Source organism: Glycine soja, chromosome 8 (genome assembly GCF_004193775.1).
Source record: "Glycine soja cultivar W05 chromosome 8, ASM419377v2, whole genome shotgun sequence".
Classification (NCBI taxonomy): domain Eukaryota; kingdom Viridiplantae; phylum Streptophyta; class Magnoliopsida; order Fabales; family Fabaceae; genus Glycine; species Glycine soja.
The window spans coordinates 46,481,114-46,499,296 of NC_041009.1; the positions used below are offsets into that span (position 1 = coordinate 46,481,114).

Sequence of the window (18,183 nt, forward strand, 5' to 3'; positions counted from 1 at the left end):
TATTTTTAATCCGTGAAAATTGAATACATGTATCAAAGAGTTTATAACTTACATATCTGTTCAATCAATAAATTCATTGATAAACTTTTTATAATATAATCATACGATTAAAAATTTGTTTCAATTAAAATCTTAAAAAATACTTGCATTATAATATAAAATAAATTATCTCTATACTACCAATTAAAATGCACAACTTAAGGGTGAAATTTTTCCTCTTCCCTTTATTAAACACTTTCAATACCCTCCTTCTTCTCTTTATTAAATAGGAATAATAAAAAAAAAATCTTCTCTTTATTAGGGTCTGTTTGGCCCGACTTTTTATTTGCTTATTTTTTGTTAATTTATAAGTAAAAGCGGGACCAAGCACAAATTAATAAAAGCTCTAAAAATAAAAAGCAGCTTATTTTTAAAGAACAAAATCATAAAAAAAAGGCAGCTTTTAGAAAAGCTAGATGAGATATCCTATATGGAGCTTCTCTTTTTTTCTGAAGTCCCGTATATTCGAATCCCTGTGCAGACGTTTTAGGGCGTCACTTTATCGTGTTATATATTGTTTTTTCACTTTATGACTCAAACAAACACACGCTTGTATCTGCAAAAGTCTGTCTCATCCTGAGCATGAGTCAGATAAGGTTTTTTTATCCTTGTATTTTCCTATGTTTATAAACATTGAAAATTTCTATGGTACTATATATTATGAGACAATTTTGTCAAAATAAAAGTTGATATATATAGTGACATTTGATTATACATGATTTTGAGGAAGCAATATAGATTTGCTTTTTTATTATCATTATGTGTGACTTTGCTTATATATTTTGAGAAACTTATACATGGTTTTGACCAGTTAAATTTTTTTAGTATGTTGATTTTTTTTTACTGCGAAGTATGCTGATCGTTTCAATTAGTAAAAGTTTTTTTTTTTTGCTTTTACAGGAGAATGCAAAGTATGGAAAATTTTGATATTATGGATTGAAATTTTGTGATGAATTGGAATTAATATTTGGAGAGACAGTGGCAACAAGTGAAGATGCATGGACACCGACTATGGGTGTACCACATGAGTCAAGTGGCAGAAATATTACTTCAAATGTGACACATGAAATTATTGAATTTGATAGCAAGAAAGTCTATCTTGATTATGACGTTTATCCCTGTGGAAAAATCCCAAACCACAAAGAAAAAAAAAATATCACAAGATAGGAGAGACAAAGTGGCAAAAAGTAAGGGAAAAGTTGGGACTAGAACGACTATGAGAAATACTTTTGAACATTAGTTCAAGCACTGAAACTCATAATGAAGCTGAGAAAAATGAAAATGAATCCTAATCTAATATCCCTGAAGAATATTGTATGTCGGAATGCATTGCGGTCTTGAAGAGTCTAAAGAAGCAATAACTTTTGAGTGGTCCACAATTTAGCTTTACTTTAGAATTGATTAAAGACCCTCAAAATAGAAGAATTCTCAAGTCCTTACTAGATACAATGGATGAGTTAGTAGAATGAATTCTATACAAGTATGACTTAGAGGCAAAAAAAGTAGTGATTAAGTTAGCATTTGGTTTTTTATGTTATCGACATGTTGAATATTGCAGCTTTGCATTGACATTTAAGTTTATGAATTTGATTTTTTTAATTTATTTGAATTATTGATACCAATGTGTACTTGCATTTTATAGTATTATTAATTCTTTGCTTTTCAAATTATCATACGCATTGCATTTGAATAAAACATGAAGTATTTGACTAAACAAGGTAATAGATTTCTTCATTCTCAAGGATGGAATTGGGTTAAACAAACTCTGAACACTCCAGGCCAGGTGAAAGTTACAACATGTTTAGGATGGAAGCTCATGCTATATTGAAATTATAAAATATATTGGTCAATAAAGGATGTAGCCATCCATATAAGGAAATGACATCGTTGGAGACAAGTGTTATGTTTCTTTGGAGTTGTGCACATAGTCACAAATCAAAATATTCAAAATAAATTTGGAAAATCAGGAGAAACAGTGAGCATGAGGTTTGCTGAAGTTTTAGACGATTTATGTTTATTGGCTCAAAAAATTGTAAGGCCGATTTCAACTTTGTTTATGTTCCATAAAAAATTAAGGATGATCCTAGATATTCACCATATTTTGATGGATGCATTGGTGCTATTACGGAAGAAAGAAATATCCAACTCAAAATGTGATGTTAGTATATAACTTTTATATGTTATTTACTTTTGTTGTTGTTATTTGGCCTGGTACTGCACATGACACATATTTTTTCCATCTATGATCGAAAAATGAAAAATGTGTTTCCCCATCCTCGTGAAAGTATATAAATATATATTTTTTCAATATAATTTGTCATTTATATATCTTTTAAAAAAATTCTTATAACATAGTAATATATCTAAACATGTAAAGGATATTTGGCACCATACAAGGGTGAAAGATATCATATTCCTAATTTTAGATATGGGAGCAAGCAGAAAGTTTACAAAAAAGTATTTAATCATACACATTCTTCACTAATAAATGTCATTGAAATAAGAACAATTGGAGTTTAGAAGAAAAAGTGACATTTTTATGTGACACAAGACCATATCCATTAATTAAACAACAAAAGATCACAGTTGCAACAACAGCCTTACATAACTTCATTCAGATGTGCGGTGTTGAAGATGAGGAATTTAGTAAATGTGATAAGAATATATATATATATATATATATATATATATATATATATATTGAGTGCGGAGAAGAAAGAAATCCTGATGAAGAAATGAGTTTATGTAATCCTAGACGAGTAGTAGATGGTGCCTGTATGAATGGAGTGCAAAATCAAATAGCAATTGTATTGATGAAAAATATGAATAATATTGACTTTTTTTACAAGAGAAATAATTTACTTATTTGTTACTCATCATTTAAGTATTATTAGTTATGAATTATTTATTAAACACCTTCTAATATAGTTTGGTTTTATTCTCTAAAGAAAAATATAGTTTGATGTTATTCAATCATGTTCAAATAAATTGTGTTATTTAAATACTATTGAACAACAATATACAATAAGTTAATATTTTATCATTTGTTAACAATATTTCAAGTAAATTTAATAGTTAAAGTAATTTTTAACATTTTAAAAATAAAAGTTTTAAATATGTATATTTTATTTTTATTTATTTTTTATAATATATTACTTCATTAGACAAAATAATTAGCTTTTAAAATAAAAAGATTGAAAATTAACAAACATCTTTGCTTATTTTTTAAAATTTTCAACTTTAACTTAAAAAAAACTTATCAGACAAAAAAAAAACCCCGAAACAAACGAACTCTTATGTGCATTTCATATATTATTTTTGTAAACTCTAATTAATATAAAAATTTCTCTCAACTATCCGAAATTATTTTTTTTACCTACTTACTTTCCTAACTACTTACACATTTTAGTTTATCCTCTTGTATTTTTCTAGCTAAATGATAAAAAATTATAAACAATTAAAAATTATTAATGATAAACTTACACAAAAAATAACTCTTTCTTCATTTTTATTATTTATTTTGTAAAATATAATAATTATAATATCTTACATCACATTTTATCATTTATTTTGTAAAATATAATATTTCTACAGAGTTACTCTTATATAAATTCATCCTTTTTCTTTAAGATAAAAATATCTTACATCACATTTTATCATTCAATATAAACTTACAAAAGTTCATATATTCAAAGTTATTTATTTATTATAAAATTTTAATTATAATGTAATTTATGTAATTAAAAATATTCATTAAAATACTACCTTTTTTAAACTTAAACCTAAGGCCATTAATAAAAATTGATATTAAAAATATCAATAATTTCTAGAGACTTCATTGAGTTCTATGGGTCTCACGTCACAGAGGATTCTGTCCCCTTTTTATATATTATATATTGTAGAAAACAAAGGTGCTTGAAGGGAATTGTGAGAGCGTGTGCCTTTTGCATTCTCTCTCTAAATCCAACGTTTGGAGTGTTTCTCTCTCACTCCTCTCTGCAAGATCCGCACCCCAAACCCTAGCAAACCCCTACCGCAGAGGGAGCCGAGAAGAACAACAACAACACGCACCTTCACAACCACCACCCTCGCTTCTTCCGATCCAGGTAGAACCAAAACCCTCTCGCACCGTTCGCTTCGTTTTTTCCTTCACTTTTTTTTTCGTTTTCGTTTTTTAAATATTTCAAATAGTTTTCGCGTTGAACTTTACCGTAGATGTTTAGGTTTTTCTAAAATGTTGGTCTTGAATGTGAAAATTCTGCGCCGAAAGTTGCTTGCCGTACTGGTTCATGAATCCACAGTGAATATAGAACTTTTTGTTTTTCGTTTTTTATTTCTTATAACGGATTTTTTTTCGTTTTTGGAGAAGTTTAATCGTTTCGTTCACTGGCTAAAAACATGATACTATCATGCTGAAGAGTTTCACATTATTTATTGTTATTTGCGTGGTTATTGATATATACTTTGAGTGAAGTTGCACACATTTTGTAAAAGAGTAAGGAATGCGAGGGAACTAACAAATAAATTTATTATTTTTCACTTTGTTTGATGAATTGCTTCTATTGAAATGTTTTGTGGGAGAAAAAAATTTTATCATCTAGGTTGTGCCTTAGTTTTTGATTGCTATTGGAAAAAAAATGGAGGCTTAGGTTTTCAAGTTCTTTTTCCCCTCATTCAAAGGTTGTCTTGACATATTTAAGTTCATTTTGTTGATTATATCATGATAAGTTGGTGATTTTAATTGGCAGTTCGACTAGCTTTTGGAAACAATTATAATGGCAACTTCAGAGCAGCAAGTCCCTCCCAAAACTCCTGCAGCTGATATTGTATGTATATGAGTATATCTACATTTTATTGTGATACGTTGTCCCTGTTAGTGTTAATGTTCACACAACTGACCGGGTTTTGAATATACCTACAATTTATAGGTTGGCAATGCTTTTGTTGATCAATACTACCATATGTTGCATGAAAGCCCTGAGCTGGTGCATAGGTTTTACCAAGATGTCAGTAAACTTGGCCGTCCTGAGCAGAATGGCATAATGGGTATTACAACCACAATGCTTGTGAGTTTTCTCTAATCCTCTTTATTTCTGTCTCCTTACCCCTGTATATGCCTTGTAGTGTTCACCCAACTTGCTTCATATTTCTGTATCTGTATTCATATCTGTGATACATTTTTATAGATTCTTTTTCATTTTTGACATTTGGTGTATTGGTATTATGCATGTGAGTATAACACTCCCAGTCCTAGCCCTTTCTCCACTCCTCCAATGTATCGTCATAATTTATTTTTTCCTTTAAACCTCCAACTTTGCACTATGTGCATTCAGAAAAGATGTTTTAAGATTAGAGTATTAGACCAGTAACTGACCAGATGTGATTAATTGCTGATGCCTCTTCATTTAATTACTATATTGTCGTCCATTTCCATTATCAGATTTATGAAGTCCAACTGCATAAAATATGAAGGTTTTCTTTCATAATAAAATGCTGTTAATACTAGTATTCTAATTTTAGTGCATGCTTTTTAATTTTTATCGGGCAGGATATTAACAAGAAAATACTATCATTGGGTTATGGGGAACTCAGTGCAGAGATCGTATCAGTGGATGCACAAGAATCTTATGACGGGGGAGTCATTGTCTTGGTCACTGGGTTTATGATAGGAAAGGATGACATTAAGCAGAAATTTACTCAATGTTTTTTCCTTGCTCCTCAAGAGAAAGGCTACTTTGTTTTGAATGATGTTTTTAGATATGTTGATGAAAATGGAATCCAAGGGTCTGCTCATGATATTGGATCTCCTGCCCCTCCGGACACTGGTAGTTGTATAATTTGTGATTGCATTATTTTTTTAGTTCCTGTTGTTTGTCCTCTTGAGATGACCCGTTCCCAACCTTTCAGTTTCCAATCCTTCTGTGCTGGAGACACAAGTTTCCGAGCAAATATCTGTGACAGCTGAGGATGGTGATGAAGAGGTAGTCTACAATCCAGAAAATGGTCAAGCTGCAATTGAAGAAGAGGAAGCACCTGTACCTGAGGTTCTTGATGAAATTCCTGATGATTCTCAGATGGTAGCTGGATTGGCATCTCAAATTGAAGAAGTTCCAAAGAAGTCTTATGCTTATATTGTTAGTCTCCATTCTAAAATACCCTCTTCCTTTTTGGTCATTCCCTGCTCATACTTAGTTGCAATTGTACACGCTTCTTCTTATAATCTTTGATTCTATAATATAGAGTGAAATGCTGGAAATTGACCAGAATAATACTTTTATTTTCCTGTCCTTTCTAATTGTTGGTCTTTTTTAGGTGAAGGTCATGAAAGAGGGTGCCATGCCGTCTTCCACTGTGACACCTGTTCCAGTGAAATCTGCCCACAAGAGTCAAGAACAGCAGGGTATTGCTGCACCTCCACCATCTAGCATATCAGAGACAAATGGTTCTGTTATAAATACTAATGAAGTTGGAAACATTCAAGAAGCTGAAGGTGTGGTGCCCCTTGTCAGATACTTAATTTAATGGCTCAAGTTTCATTGTGTCTAACTTAATGAGATGCATTAACATGTTTAGTTGCTTTTGGACAGCCGAGGGCTATTCTATTTATGTGAAAGGTCTGCCACCAACTGCTACGCCTGCAGTCTTGGAGAATGAGTTTAAGAAGTTTGGACCTATTAAGAGTGGTGGCATCCAAGTTAGGAGCCAAAAGGTATTTTGTTGTTAATTGCCTTTTTTTTTTTTTATAAAAAAATTCGAACTGCTAGCTAATATGTTTTGGCACATTAATGGTTTGAACAGGGATTTTCCTATGGCTTTGTGGAGTTTGAAGTGGCAAGTGCTGCGCAAAGTGCACTTGAGGTATTTATTAAATGTACCTTAATATTACATAAGATATCTTAGTATGCTTAGTTAATCTTGGTCTAATATACAGAGAGAATTTTTTGGATTCAAAATTTAAATCATCAAATTCTTCAATGGATCAATCACCAACCATGGAATCATATTCAGTTCCCTTGATATATCAAATTGCATGATTTCAAATTGATATTAACAAATTTATCATTCAAGTTTACTATGCTTAAGTACATAGGCATATGTTAATTTTCTGGCAATGTGTTTGGCTCTTTAACTGAGATGTGCTTCAGTTTTTGTGTTCTAAATTTTGCAATGTTTATTTCTAGTTTTTGACTGATTTTCCTTTCATTATTATCTTGTTCTGGGTTAAGGAATGTTCTGAATGCAAGCTCGTGATTTTTGTCTTGGTTAACTGCTCTAGATTTGTGCATTTTTTTAATCTGCATTTGCATTGTAATTTCAGGCTTCTCCAATTTCGATTAATGGCCGTCTCGTCGTTGTAGAAGAGAAGAGATCAACTAATCGAGGCAAGTGCTTTTTTGATGTTGAATCTTGGTCATCACATTTAGTGGCCCAATTTGCAGTTTGTGTATATGATAACCCTGAATTTGTTGAGCCCATGTACCGAGGCACTCTGCTTTTGGATATACTCATCTGTTTTTACTTGCAATGATTTGTAGATGGATTGCTTTTGTTTTTGGTGAATTGCAGATAGATTGCTTATGCACATATCGACATCCATTTGAGAATGATGCATGTGATCTAATTGAAGCATTAAGTTCAATGAAGTTTGTGTCTATCATGAGTTATAATTATAGGGAACCTCCAAGAGCATTCTATTTATGTGTTTCAACTTTGTTTGCATTTTCAATTTGGTGTGAATCAAACTCTTGGCTGCTTGAGGAAGATATATGGTTATTCAAAATTCAAATGTGTTATTTTGTTATTTCTGATTCTTAGTTTATCAATTCATGGCTATATTCTTTTTAGCAAGAAAGGTTCACACGATGTCTGGCTCATTAGGGGACAGGATACAAATTTTCCTGTTTTTTGTGTTGTATAGTGCTAAGATCCCAGCTAGGGAGAAAGCATACAAGTGGATGCAACAATTTTTTTAGTACCAGCTTCTATATTTTCTTTTGAAGAACATCATCATCCTTTTTGGCCTTGTTTTTAATTATGTTGCATTTAGAAGTCAGTTTTTTTGCTTTCTCTTTACAGGTAGAGGACGTTTCTCATCTGGCAGGGCTCCTAGCTTCAGGGGTGAAGGTGCAAGAGGGCGTGGAAATTACGGAAATGGCCGAAGCTATGGCCGTGGTGGTGACTTTAATGGCAGGGGAGAATATGGTTATAGGAATGGCAATCGGGGAGGGTTTTCAAGCCGTGGAGGTGATGGGTATCAGAGAAATGATCATATGGGTACCGGCGGTGGCCGCATGAATCGAGCAGGTGGGTCGGCTGTTAATCCAGCAGTCAAGACTGCCGGTGTTTGAGTTCCTGCCTCTGCTTGAGGAACTAGCTTAAGGAGTCTGGCTGAACTCTGATTGAAAGTGTATTTCAATTTGCTGTGAATCAAGCAGTTGGAGAATTAAGGGGCGAGCCTTTTTTTGGAAGAGCTACTCTCAAGTTTCATAAGGTCTTTTTTTAAAAATCATTTTTTGATATTGGTGGTCTTGTTTAAGGTAGTTTTACAATTTCTGTTCATTATAATGTCTTAGTGGTAGTTTTTGTGTTTCCCCATTTTTTTATGAATATAAATATATATATTTGGGGATACCTCATTTATTTTTTGGGTACTTTGACTAGTTAATAGTTGCGACATGAGAGGTTGTTATCAGCATGAATTTGCGGAAATGATTTTGTAAAATCTAGAGTTAGTGTTAAATCTGGTTTTTATTACTGGCCGTGTTTTGTTTTTTAATTGGGGTATGGTGCGGTAACATCATGAAAATTGCGTGTAGTTAATAATACAAGTAAAAGGTGTTTCTTCAATTTGGTCTTGTCGGATGCGGACTGGATATGGTGGTTTATTTTTTTTCGGCTGTGATATGCATTGGTGGCAAATTGATCACACTTGGGTTTTATTTATAAATTATTTTCCGATAAGGGTCTATTTAGAAACATACTGTGCGTATCGTGTTAGTGAAACAAATTTGAAAAGATTAAAAAATTATTTATAATTATAAGATTTTTATAGTATAATTGATACTAGAATTGTTTAATCAAATCTTTTAATTGATGCTAATAAATACAATTATTTTTTTTAGCATCAATTAATATTTTTTTATAATTAAAAAGGATTTTTAATCAAATTTTTTAATTAATGCTAATAAATAGATTAAGCAATTTCAACATCAATTTCGTCAATGAAAATGATGAAATTTTGTCAATGAAAATGATGAAATCATGATAAAAAAAATTAATTATGATAACAAATTTAGAAAGATTAAAAATTATTTATAATTATGATATAATTGGTGCTAATGATGCTAATAAATATATTTACTATTTTTAGTATTAATTATATTTTATTTTATAATTGAAAAAGATTTTTAATCAAATCTCTGTTAATAAATATGATATTTGCCAATCTCAATAAAAAAAATGCTGACTGTTTTGTCAATCCCAATAACAATGCATTCTAAACTATCATGTGGATGGATTTGTTGATTATGCTAGTAAAATATTTATCAAAACAGACCCGCATAATATGTTTTAAAATGAACCCTTATTAGGAAATAGTTTATAAATGAAATCTAGAATGATCAATTTGCCTGCATTGGTCGTTCGGAATTCAATTAACGGCTGGAATTAGAAATTGCAGCGGAGTTTTTGTAAACTATAATATAGTATTACTTTCTCTTTTAAATAAAAAACTTGGCACCTTTTGCAGATACTTAAAATTCTCCCTGGAGAGTTTTCATTTTTAATTCAACCCTATTTTTTTTATTGTGTATGGGTAAAATTATTGCTTCGTTATATTAGATGGGAATAACCGTTGTAAAGTGAAAAAAATTTGCCAAACAAGGGAAAAATAAAAAAATAAATTAAAGAGTGCAAAAGTCATAGTGCATTTAAATGAATCTCTTGTCTTAAACACTTGTTTAATTAACTAGAATTAAATATCATGAGGCAAAATTTACCTGCTGAATAATAAAATAAACAAAAAATGAGTAAAAAGAAAGGGCAGTCTAGCCTTATGACCATGCTAGCACTACGACGCTTTTTCCAAAGCTAAGGCAACTTTTGGGACTGTAGAGTGTACTACTGTGGTCTGAGAGAGAGGCACGATAATAGAATGGCGTGCAAGAATTGCCACCCAAACACACAGTATAAAACAGGAAAATGGAAATTTGGAGAGACAGTACATTAGAGAAGGAACATGTGATTCTCTCTTAATTAAAAAAAATACCACCCTCACGCAAATTATCTGAAAAGGAGGTAAACAAAATTTGCACTTTAAAGTATGTTGTTTTGTACTTTATTTTTATATTTTTAAATTTACATACACATAGTAATATGTATGGAATTCATCAAAAAAATTTAAAATTATAATTTTAATCATAGCTGAAAAATTAATTTTTGGAAAATTAAAATATACAAATGAATAAAAAATAAAATAAAAATACAAGAAAATTAACTAATGCTTGAGTTGTGTCTATGAAGCAGTAGGTGGTGACTGGTGAGGGCATTTATAAGTCCAACAGTTGTGACAATAACCCTTTTACTCTAACACTTGAAAAGGAAAATCGAATGGAAAGTAGACTTGGACGGTGCAGTGCCTATCTATGGTGAATTGAGATTCTGATTCTTCTTCAATTGAAATTTGTTGATAAAATATTTTAAATTTAAGCAGAATTTAATCAATTAATTTAAATAATTTTTTGTTTGTTTTTAATTCTACCACACTTAAGCACTAACACAATAATCAGATCAGACTCAATCCGATACAAAAATCCAACACACTTCCACGTCCCTTTGAAATTTTTTTTTTAATGGTTAAGAAACCTTACTTATAGTTGCTTATAAAAGCAATGGTTCTTTTATTAGAACAGAGAACTCTAAAGAATTGTTTGGATACAAGCCACAAGTACTTTTGAGATCTTTTCTATTAGAAATATAGAACTTTTTTTGATAGAGAAGTTCTCAAAAGCACTTCTATCTTGTATCCAAACAATTCTAAAGTTGCTCAACTTTAAGAACCAACATAAGCCGAGCAGGCTGGTGAATAAGAGCACTGCTACACGTTACAAATTTTTGTATAAATTTTTTGACGAAAATGAAATAAACCAATCGGCCCATGCCTTAATCTTAATAACTAGAGAGAGAAAACACAGAAAATTATAACAACTAATCACGTTTCAAAACAGGGATGGAGAAACAAGACTATTTTGTTAAGCATTTAAAAAGATTAAACAAACAGATACACCAATTGCAGATCTTACTATTGCACTTTACAAAACAACAAATATAGCAAAGTTTTCGAGCTTGATGGAATTAATTTTTTTTTTTTGCTGAAACATTCATTAAAAAAATAAGACATGAGCCTCCATTATGTGGTTTATTTGTTCATCTACTGTAATTGTTCCCTATTTATGCATTTTATGTCTAAAATCAGGCATCAGAGACAAATGATGCAGATTACAATGTGCTAGAAGATTCTCAATCACTTAAAAAGAAAAACCACCTCATTTCTCAGTCAGTACCCTCGGTTAAGATTAGACTTGAACAATAAATTTACCTTTTTTCATTTAAATTGCCTAACTATTCATAACACCATTATCATCTGTCACAAGAACCTTCACAAAAGGACTTTTACCTAAGGAGAGGAATTTATTATAAACTTTATATTGGTAAGCTAGTAAAGAAGTTAGAAAATAATAAATCCAACCTTCTAGTACCTATTGATAATTACTTACTGATGGAGGAATAGCATCCCGTGAAGGAAAATGATATTTTGAGATAATGAGAGAGTGCCTAGTAAACACAAATTATCAGTGAGAAGTAGATAAACCAACAACAGCAAGTATCTTGTTAGTTGCCTAATAACAAGTATCATGCTGTCTTACACCCCCTTCCAAAAAATTTAGGGACTTAAATGACTACACTGTCTTTATGAATTTCTTATCAATAGATGAAGCGGTCAGGAATAAGAGTGTGTGTTTCTTTCCCCTCTTGTAACATTCCAGAATCAAGAAGTCAACTTATCATTTTATTGGTCGCTTGGAATTATTATTTTCTTATTGCTTCATTAGTTTATTGCAATTGTTGGCAAGTTATTAATTAGTTGATCTTAAAAGGGAATGACGTGAAAGAAGAGCCATGCAACACACAGGCAATAAATAGAACTCTGAAGTGGCTCAACACAACACAGCAATCCCAAATAAATGCACTGTGTACTGTGTTGTATTGTTCCAATGGCCTGTAAAATTGTGTGTACAAAATTATTTTATTTTATAAAACAATCTAAACATTTTAATGGTGGGCTTTTGACTCTGAACTATGAGGGCAAGCACTTATAGTGGCCTTTTGTTCCAACACACAAAAACTAGACTCACTTCCCTTCTATGCATTTTCCTTTGTTTCTTTAGTGGCCATGACCACAACCTCAAAGCACAGTTACAAGCTCTCCCGGGAAAAGAGCCACAAGAACAAGAAGACACCCACAAAACATGCAGTTGAAAGAAGAAGAAATAATGCATCTGTTTTAGTTTCTTTCTACTCAGATCGGTAATATACATATATATACACGCACACACATACATACTACTAATTGCTTTTGTGTTGTTGGCCTCTTTTCTTGTTTCTAAAATTGCTGCAGTTGCTCTTGTTTATGCTAGATCCGTGACCGAGGCAACATACATTACCCCATTCAACGACCACTACTGTGATTTCCTTGATTAATTAAATAAAGATGTCCAACACTCCAATTTTTTAATGATCAATGCTATCTACGTAAGTTCTCTAATTTCTTTTAAGCAGATGTCTCTGGGCATCCATTTCTAATTTTTTGACATTTTCTTCCTCTTTTGTGTTACTTTTTTTTATCACTGTTAATATATATATATATATGGATTCAGAGTGTCGACCTCTGTCAATGAAGTGTTGGGCTATATCAAGCTCTTTGTGGGACTTGACTTGCTCACTTATTGTGCTTTAATTTAAGCCATTTTTTTCATTATTAATTTTATTGTTAGTTTTTCACAATAGGTATTATATTGTTTAGCCAAGCAGATCTCTCACCTCTTCAGGAGGAAAACTTGATGTAGGTAAACGATCATTTGCAATGTTTTCTATTAATTTATAATTCCTTATTCAGTACTTAATAATTGTTATTTTACTATAATTTTATTTCATATGAAATCATTACTAGAGATCATTTGATTTTGTAGGTAATGGTGATGAGGAAGAGGAGGGGGATGAGGAGGAAAATGAAGTTCATCCTCGTGTAAGACATATGATGAGATTCCCAAAAAAGAAAAAAAAATATGAATGATTTCAGGTTACATATCAACTATTTAAGATTTAATAAAATGAGAAGAGTGAGTTAATAACAAGTTTAATTTTTTATATGAAATTTGTTATTGTTATGATATAACTTTTTGTTTGTGTGTATAAAACCAGGACAAAATTGTCAAAGCTGCTAATGCGGGAACAAGTGAATCAATAAAGTATTGAATCATTTTTTTTTCTTTTTCTGATAGAGGTCTTGTACAGTTCAGTGATTGGCTCCTTTTTACTTTGCCTGTTTATGAGACTCACAAGAGCAATATTTTCTTGTCCAAGTTTCTACTATTTAGGTGACCGAGGAAGTTCTAGCGATTTTAGACCAAGCTGGGAGCTTTGGAATTGTGTATGGAGACTCATCTGATGGAGCAGTTTATGTTTACAAGAATGATGGTAATGATGCAGACTTGGCTTCTGCAGTTCATCAATCTGCACCATTGACTGTTCTCAGGATATTGACACTGGAAAAGAATGGCAATCTGCGGTTGTATCAATGGTCAGTGCTATGAGAATTCATCTCTTGTTGGAAAATGCAATGGCAAGCATGAAAACCTGAGATCACAGTTTAGGATTTCATTGGTGCAGCAGACCAACTATTATTTTTCTGAATTTTCAGTAATAGCTAACTATTTCTAATGTGTCCAAATGTGGGAATGCTTGCTTGTCAGACTGTGATTGTGTGGCTTCTGTTTATGGGCTAAATGAGGAGAGACCTTATTGTTGGGTTATGAGGACCCTAAGTTTTGGTGGTTTTGAGGATACTAGCTCAACTTTGTGAAGGTTAGAGCAAATGGGTCATGGACTCCAGAAGGCCAAGCAGGAGGGTCTAACGGCTCTTTTGATGGAATGGGAAGTGTAGAAAAGGCAAAAAGTACAAGGAATGAATTTATTATTACACCGCAAGCGATATAGCTAAACTATTGTATCTACAATGTATATTCCCATACTTATTTCTTTTATTTGATTTTCTTCCTTTTTTTATAATTTTATATTTGTATCTCTTTTTTATTTTGTATGCTGACTGGTTTGGCCGAGATTTTAGTAACATAAAGTGGGTTCAAATACCTGTAGGTTTCTTGCTGCAACACTAACATCCGATTGCAACCTGTATATATTTTTTAAGTCTAGCCAAAATTTTGAATTTTGATCACATCTCCATTTCTTTAAAGGTGTTGACTATGGAGTATGTACCAGGTTTTCATCTTCTTTCCCCTTTATATTATATATTGATAATTGTTATGTATAGATATATTTTGAGATTAAATTATGTAGGAATTGTTAATTTTTTTCATTTATTTTTTTTATGTGAATAATGAAAAGTTTTACATCATTTAAGTGCATAAAGTGATAAAGTTGTGAATTTATCATACTTGGTGTAGAAAAATAAAGTCCAAAGAAGAAAAATTAAAGACCTGAAGCACGCTCAGCGCGTCTCAAACGCCCAACGCAATGAAGGCGCTTAGTGGACAACGTAGACTTAGCGCTAGGAAGCATGGAGAAGTCTAGATTGCGAAGGCGTGCTTAGCGCGAGTCGTGTGCTGAGAGCGAGAATACCACCATTTTTGCTAAGTGCGACAAGCGCGCTTAGTGCGAAGGTTGCGTGAAAACTAAATTGAACTGCACCTATAAAAAAAGAGAAGAAAAAAGGAAAAGACACACAAAAATTTCAATAGAATTCAATTCCTTATAGAAGGCAAAGAAGAAGTTAGAGAATCAATCATTAGAGTCATTCCTCTTGTTATCTATTTATGAATATTATTTTTTCATTATTCTTTTCTGTGCTTATTTTTATTGATTCATTTGTATGATAGGTTTTAGGGATAGCGTTGGAAAACATTACTCTAATAGAACTAGAAAAAATGATCTAAATAATTCATCACTAGGGATACGTTGATTTTGTTTAGCTTGTTATACATCTTTATTCTTAAATGAGATGTATTGTTTTATCTCTACAAAGAAATTTAGGAGATAAAATAAATAAATTAAGCTATTTTCACTTAGAGTATATGAGTATATATAGATGAAAATAAGAATAAACATAAATAGAGAAAAATCATTAACATTACATCAAGAAGAACTCTAGTAGACTAAGCCTCCAACATTCTTATCTTCTGAACTAACTTCTTCAATATTATTGGCTTCTCTCATCTTTTCTGTTTTAATTAATTAATTCCCTTTTATGTTTGTTTTTCTTTCTTGATTATTTTAATTTAATTTTTGCCAATTTATTTTACTTCTTTCTTCATAACTTTTTAAACCAATTTATTTATTACTTGAAAAATTATATATTCACCAACTTAAATACAAACAAAATTCATGTGAATTCAACACTCAAATTTTCATTTTAACTTTACTATTTGCAACAATTTGTTATACTTGCCAATAGTCCAACATATATGCTATTATGCCACTATATATGTGAGATAATATATTGTATATCTGGGAGCAAATAATTTTCTTTCATCAAAGTGATATGTTGTATAATGTATATGACATTATGCTAGAGAACTTTTTTTACAGCTCCTAACTCTGATTTTACTCCTGTGATGTTGCCCAGGCGGGTGTTTGCAGATGGTTGTGACAACATACAACACATCTCTTCTTACAGCTCAAAGATACAAGAATGACTACTACTTAGGTCTTACTCATGAATTACACGTGAATTGATATTTCATCATTGTTAATGGCAATGAAATAACAATTATTTCATTTAAATTATGTGGTTTCAGGAAAGATTCAGTTTACATTGGTTTGGATTCAAGGAATGAAAATTCAGCTGATTTAGACAAATTGAATGCATTAGTAAATGTGAGCTTGTTTCTCCTTTCTATCATAACTGGTTTCCTTTTAACTGTTGTAAATTTTCCTGCTCCTTCCTTTTTTATGAGACAAAGTGATGGTTCAATCTCAGCCCGAAAGCTCTGAAGCCTGCAAAGAAAATTATTGAGCTATCCAAGGAGGATAGTACAGCCAAAGTAAAGATCAAAAGGTTTTATTGAACAAATATGGAACAATTATCGAGGGACAACACATAATTCCAGAAGGGGAGGCTATGCTGCACAATATGGGAGCAAAGATGAACATAGATCTAAAAACTTAATATTAATCAAAAGGTAGCAACTAGAAAGCTCAGCAGATAAGAAACGTCTGAGCACTCGAGCCTATGAATATGATACACTATTATAAAAATTTCCATGTCCTTTTGTTCTTTTCTTGTCGTGGTTTTGTATCAAATGGTTATGCAAACATTTTTAGGTCACACTAAACTTTTGTCAGGTCAGACCAAGTCTTAAAACAAGATCTGTATGAGATACAAAACCATTTCCACTGATAGGGATAACATATTGACCACTTGATTTCAAAAGCTTAAATTATAAGCTGAAGGTAAAGCTAAAACTAAAACGATCTTGTTACACCTGACCTCATTCTAAATTTGCACTTCCCTTTCCCAGCAACACGATAGGAGAGCTTTTTCCATCTAAGTCTTTATTACAAGTGAGCTCACTTTTGTTGTCCTGCACGAAACATTGTCCTATTTTTTCATATTTAATAAGCATTGCATGTGTAAATAAATTATTTTACAGGCACATGAGTCATATCAGTCATCACCATTCTTAATGAATGTTTATTAATAAAGGATGACTGGTAAAAATTGAATTGAAAATCAATCAAACAAAGTCAAACTCTCCTTTTGCTTCTTTTTCCTTTGTGACTAATAACTGCTAAGGAAATGAACAAACCCTGGTTTGCAATGCCGCAATACTGATTGCTCACTCTTTTTGTTTTTTTGTTTTTTTTTTTTTTATAAAATTTAAGGTAAAGAGATAGAAGGAAGAGAAAAAAAAGATTGAATATTACTTTCGATAATGTTCAAAATGAGCAAATCAATTTTTATATGAATACATTAAGTCTTATATAGTTAAACTTGTAACTAATTTGTAACAAACTAAACTAATAATTAACTTGTAACCAACTAAACTAATAACTAACTTGTAACCAACTAAACTAATCTTTGACTAACTTGTGACCAATTAAACTAATTTTTATCTCTAATATCCCCGCAAGGTTGAAGGTGTTGCAAAACACTTCCAGCTTGGAAAAGACAATACATCAACATCAAAGGAAATGAAAATAAGTTTGAAAACTTAGAATATAGCTAAACAAGCCGGAAATACATCGGACAACACAAAAACTTCTAGAAATCTTCGACCAACTTCAGCTTTCTCAATCTTCTTTCAAGAATCCAAAGCAAGCATCAAAGCTAAACTATCAAGCGAAATCAACAGCAAGACCATTTGGCAGAAGCTCAAATTATTATTAATTAATCCATGAAACTATCCAAGCAGAAACTATACCTCAAAGTTTAACCTCTTGATAGAAGCAACGAGGCTTAACCATCAAGAGCAAAAACAAAACAATAATTCATTGCTTAACCATCCCTGGCAAAAGCTTAAACAATGCTTAATCACTACGGACATAAGCTTACATCATCAAAATAGAAAAATCACAAAATCTGTCTTTTATAAGGACTTTTTACAAACACTTTGTGAACCAACAATAACCAAGGCTTAACCACTCATGACAGAAGCTAACAAATGAACAATGCTTAACCACCACACATGACAAAAGCTAAAATCATCAAAACAAGCCATACAATAAGCCAAAATCTTCAGAAGTATTTAATCAAACACCTTGTAGGCAAAAATTGAATAGTGCTAGACATGAAGAAACTTACTCTAGCCATGCAAATGGAAACTGTTTTGGTTCCTCTCCCGCTTCCCA

General features: G+C 31.6%; 1 protein-coding gene and 1 long non-coding RNA gene across 4 annotated transcripts; both read left to right on the forward strand.

Moving 5' to 3' along the window:
• Positions 1 to 3,954: 3,954 nt before the first annotated feature.
• LOC114423703 (putative G3BP-like protein) lies at positions 3,955 to 8,793 on the forward strand. Of its 2 annotated transcripts, none has more exons than XM_028390558.1 (10): positions 3,955 to 4,145; positions 4,788 to 4,865; positions 4,968 to 5,105; positions 5,588 to 5,867; positions 5,947 to 6,173; positions 6,352 to 6,529; positions 6,627 to 6,748; positions 6,838 to 6,897; positions 7,358 to 7,421; positions 8,116 to 8,793. In XM_028390558.1, exons 2-10 carry the CDS (start codon positions 4,815 to 4,817, stop codon positions 8,385 to 8,387), a joined length of 1,392 nt encoding a protein of 463 aa, XP_028246359.1. In that variant the 5' UTR covers positions 3,955 to 4,145; positions 4,788 to 4,814; the 3' UTR covers positions 8,388 to 8,793. The 2 variants fall into 2 exon arrangements, with proteins under 2 accessions (XP_028246359.1, XP_028246360.1); XM_028390559.1 differs by having other exon boundaries at positions 5,588 to 5,864.
• A 3,489-nt stretch (positions 8,794 to 12,282) lies between these two features.
• Positions 12,283 to 16,791, forward strand: LOC114424680. Of its 2 annotated transcripts, XR_003669054.1 has the most exons (9): positions 12,283 to 12,624; positions 12,735 to 12,849; positions 13,105 to 13,159; positions 13,287 to 13,396; positions 13,519 to 13,565; positions 13,681 to 13,897; positions 15,959 to 16,039; positions 16,131 to 16,209; positions 16,313 to 16,791. It is a non-coding gene; the product is annotated as an uncharacterized LOC114424680 (long non-coding RNA). The 2 variants fall into 2 exon arrangements; XR_003669053.1 differs by lacking the exon at positions 12,735 to 12,849 and having other exon boundaries at positions 13,105 to 13,163; positions 13,287 to 13,565.
• Positions 16,792 to 18,183: the final 1,392 nt, after the last annotated feature.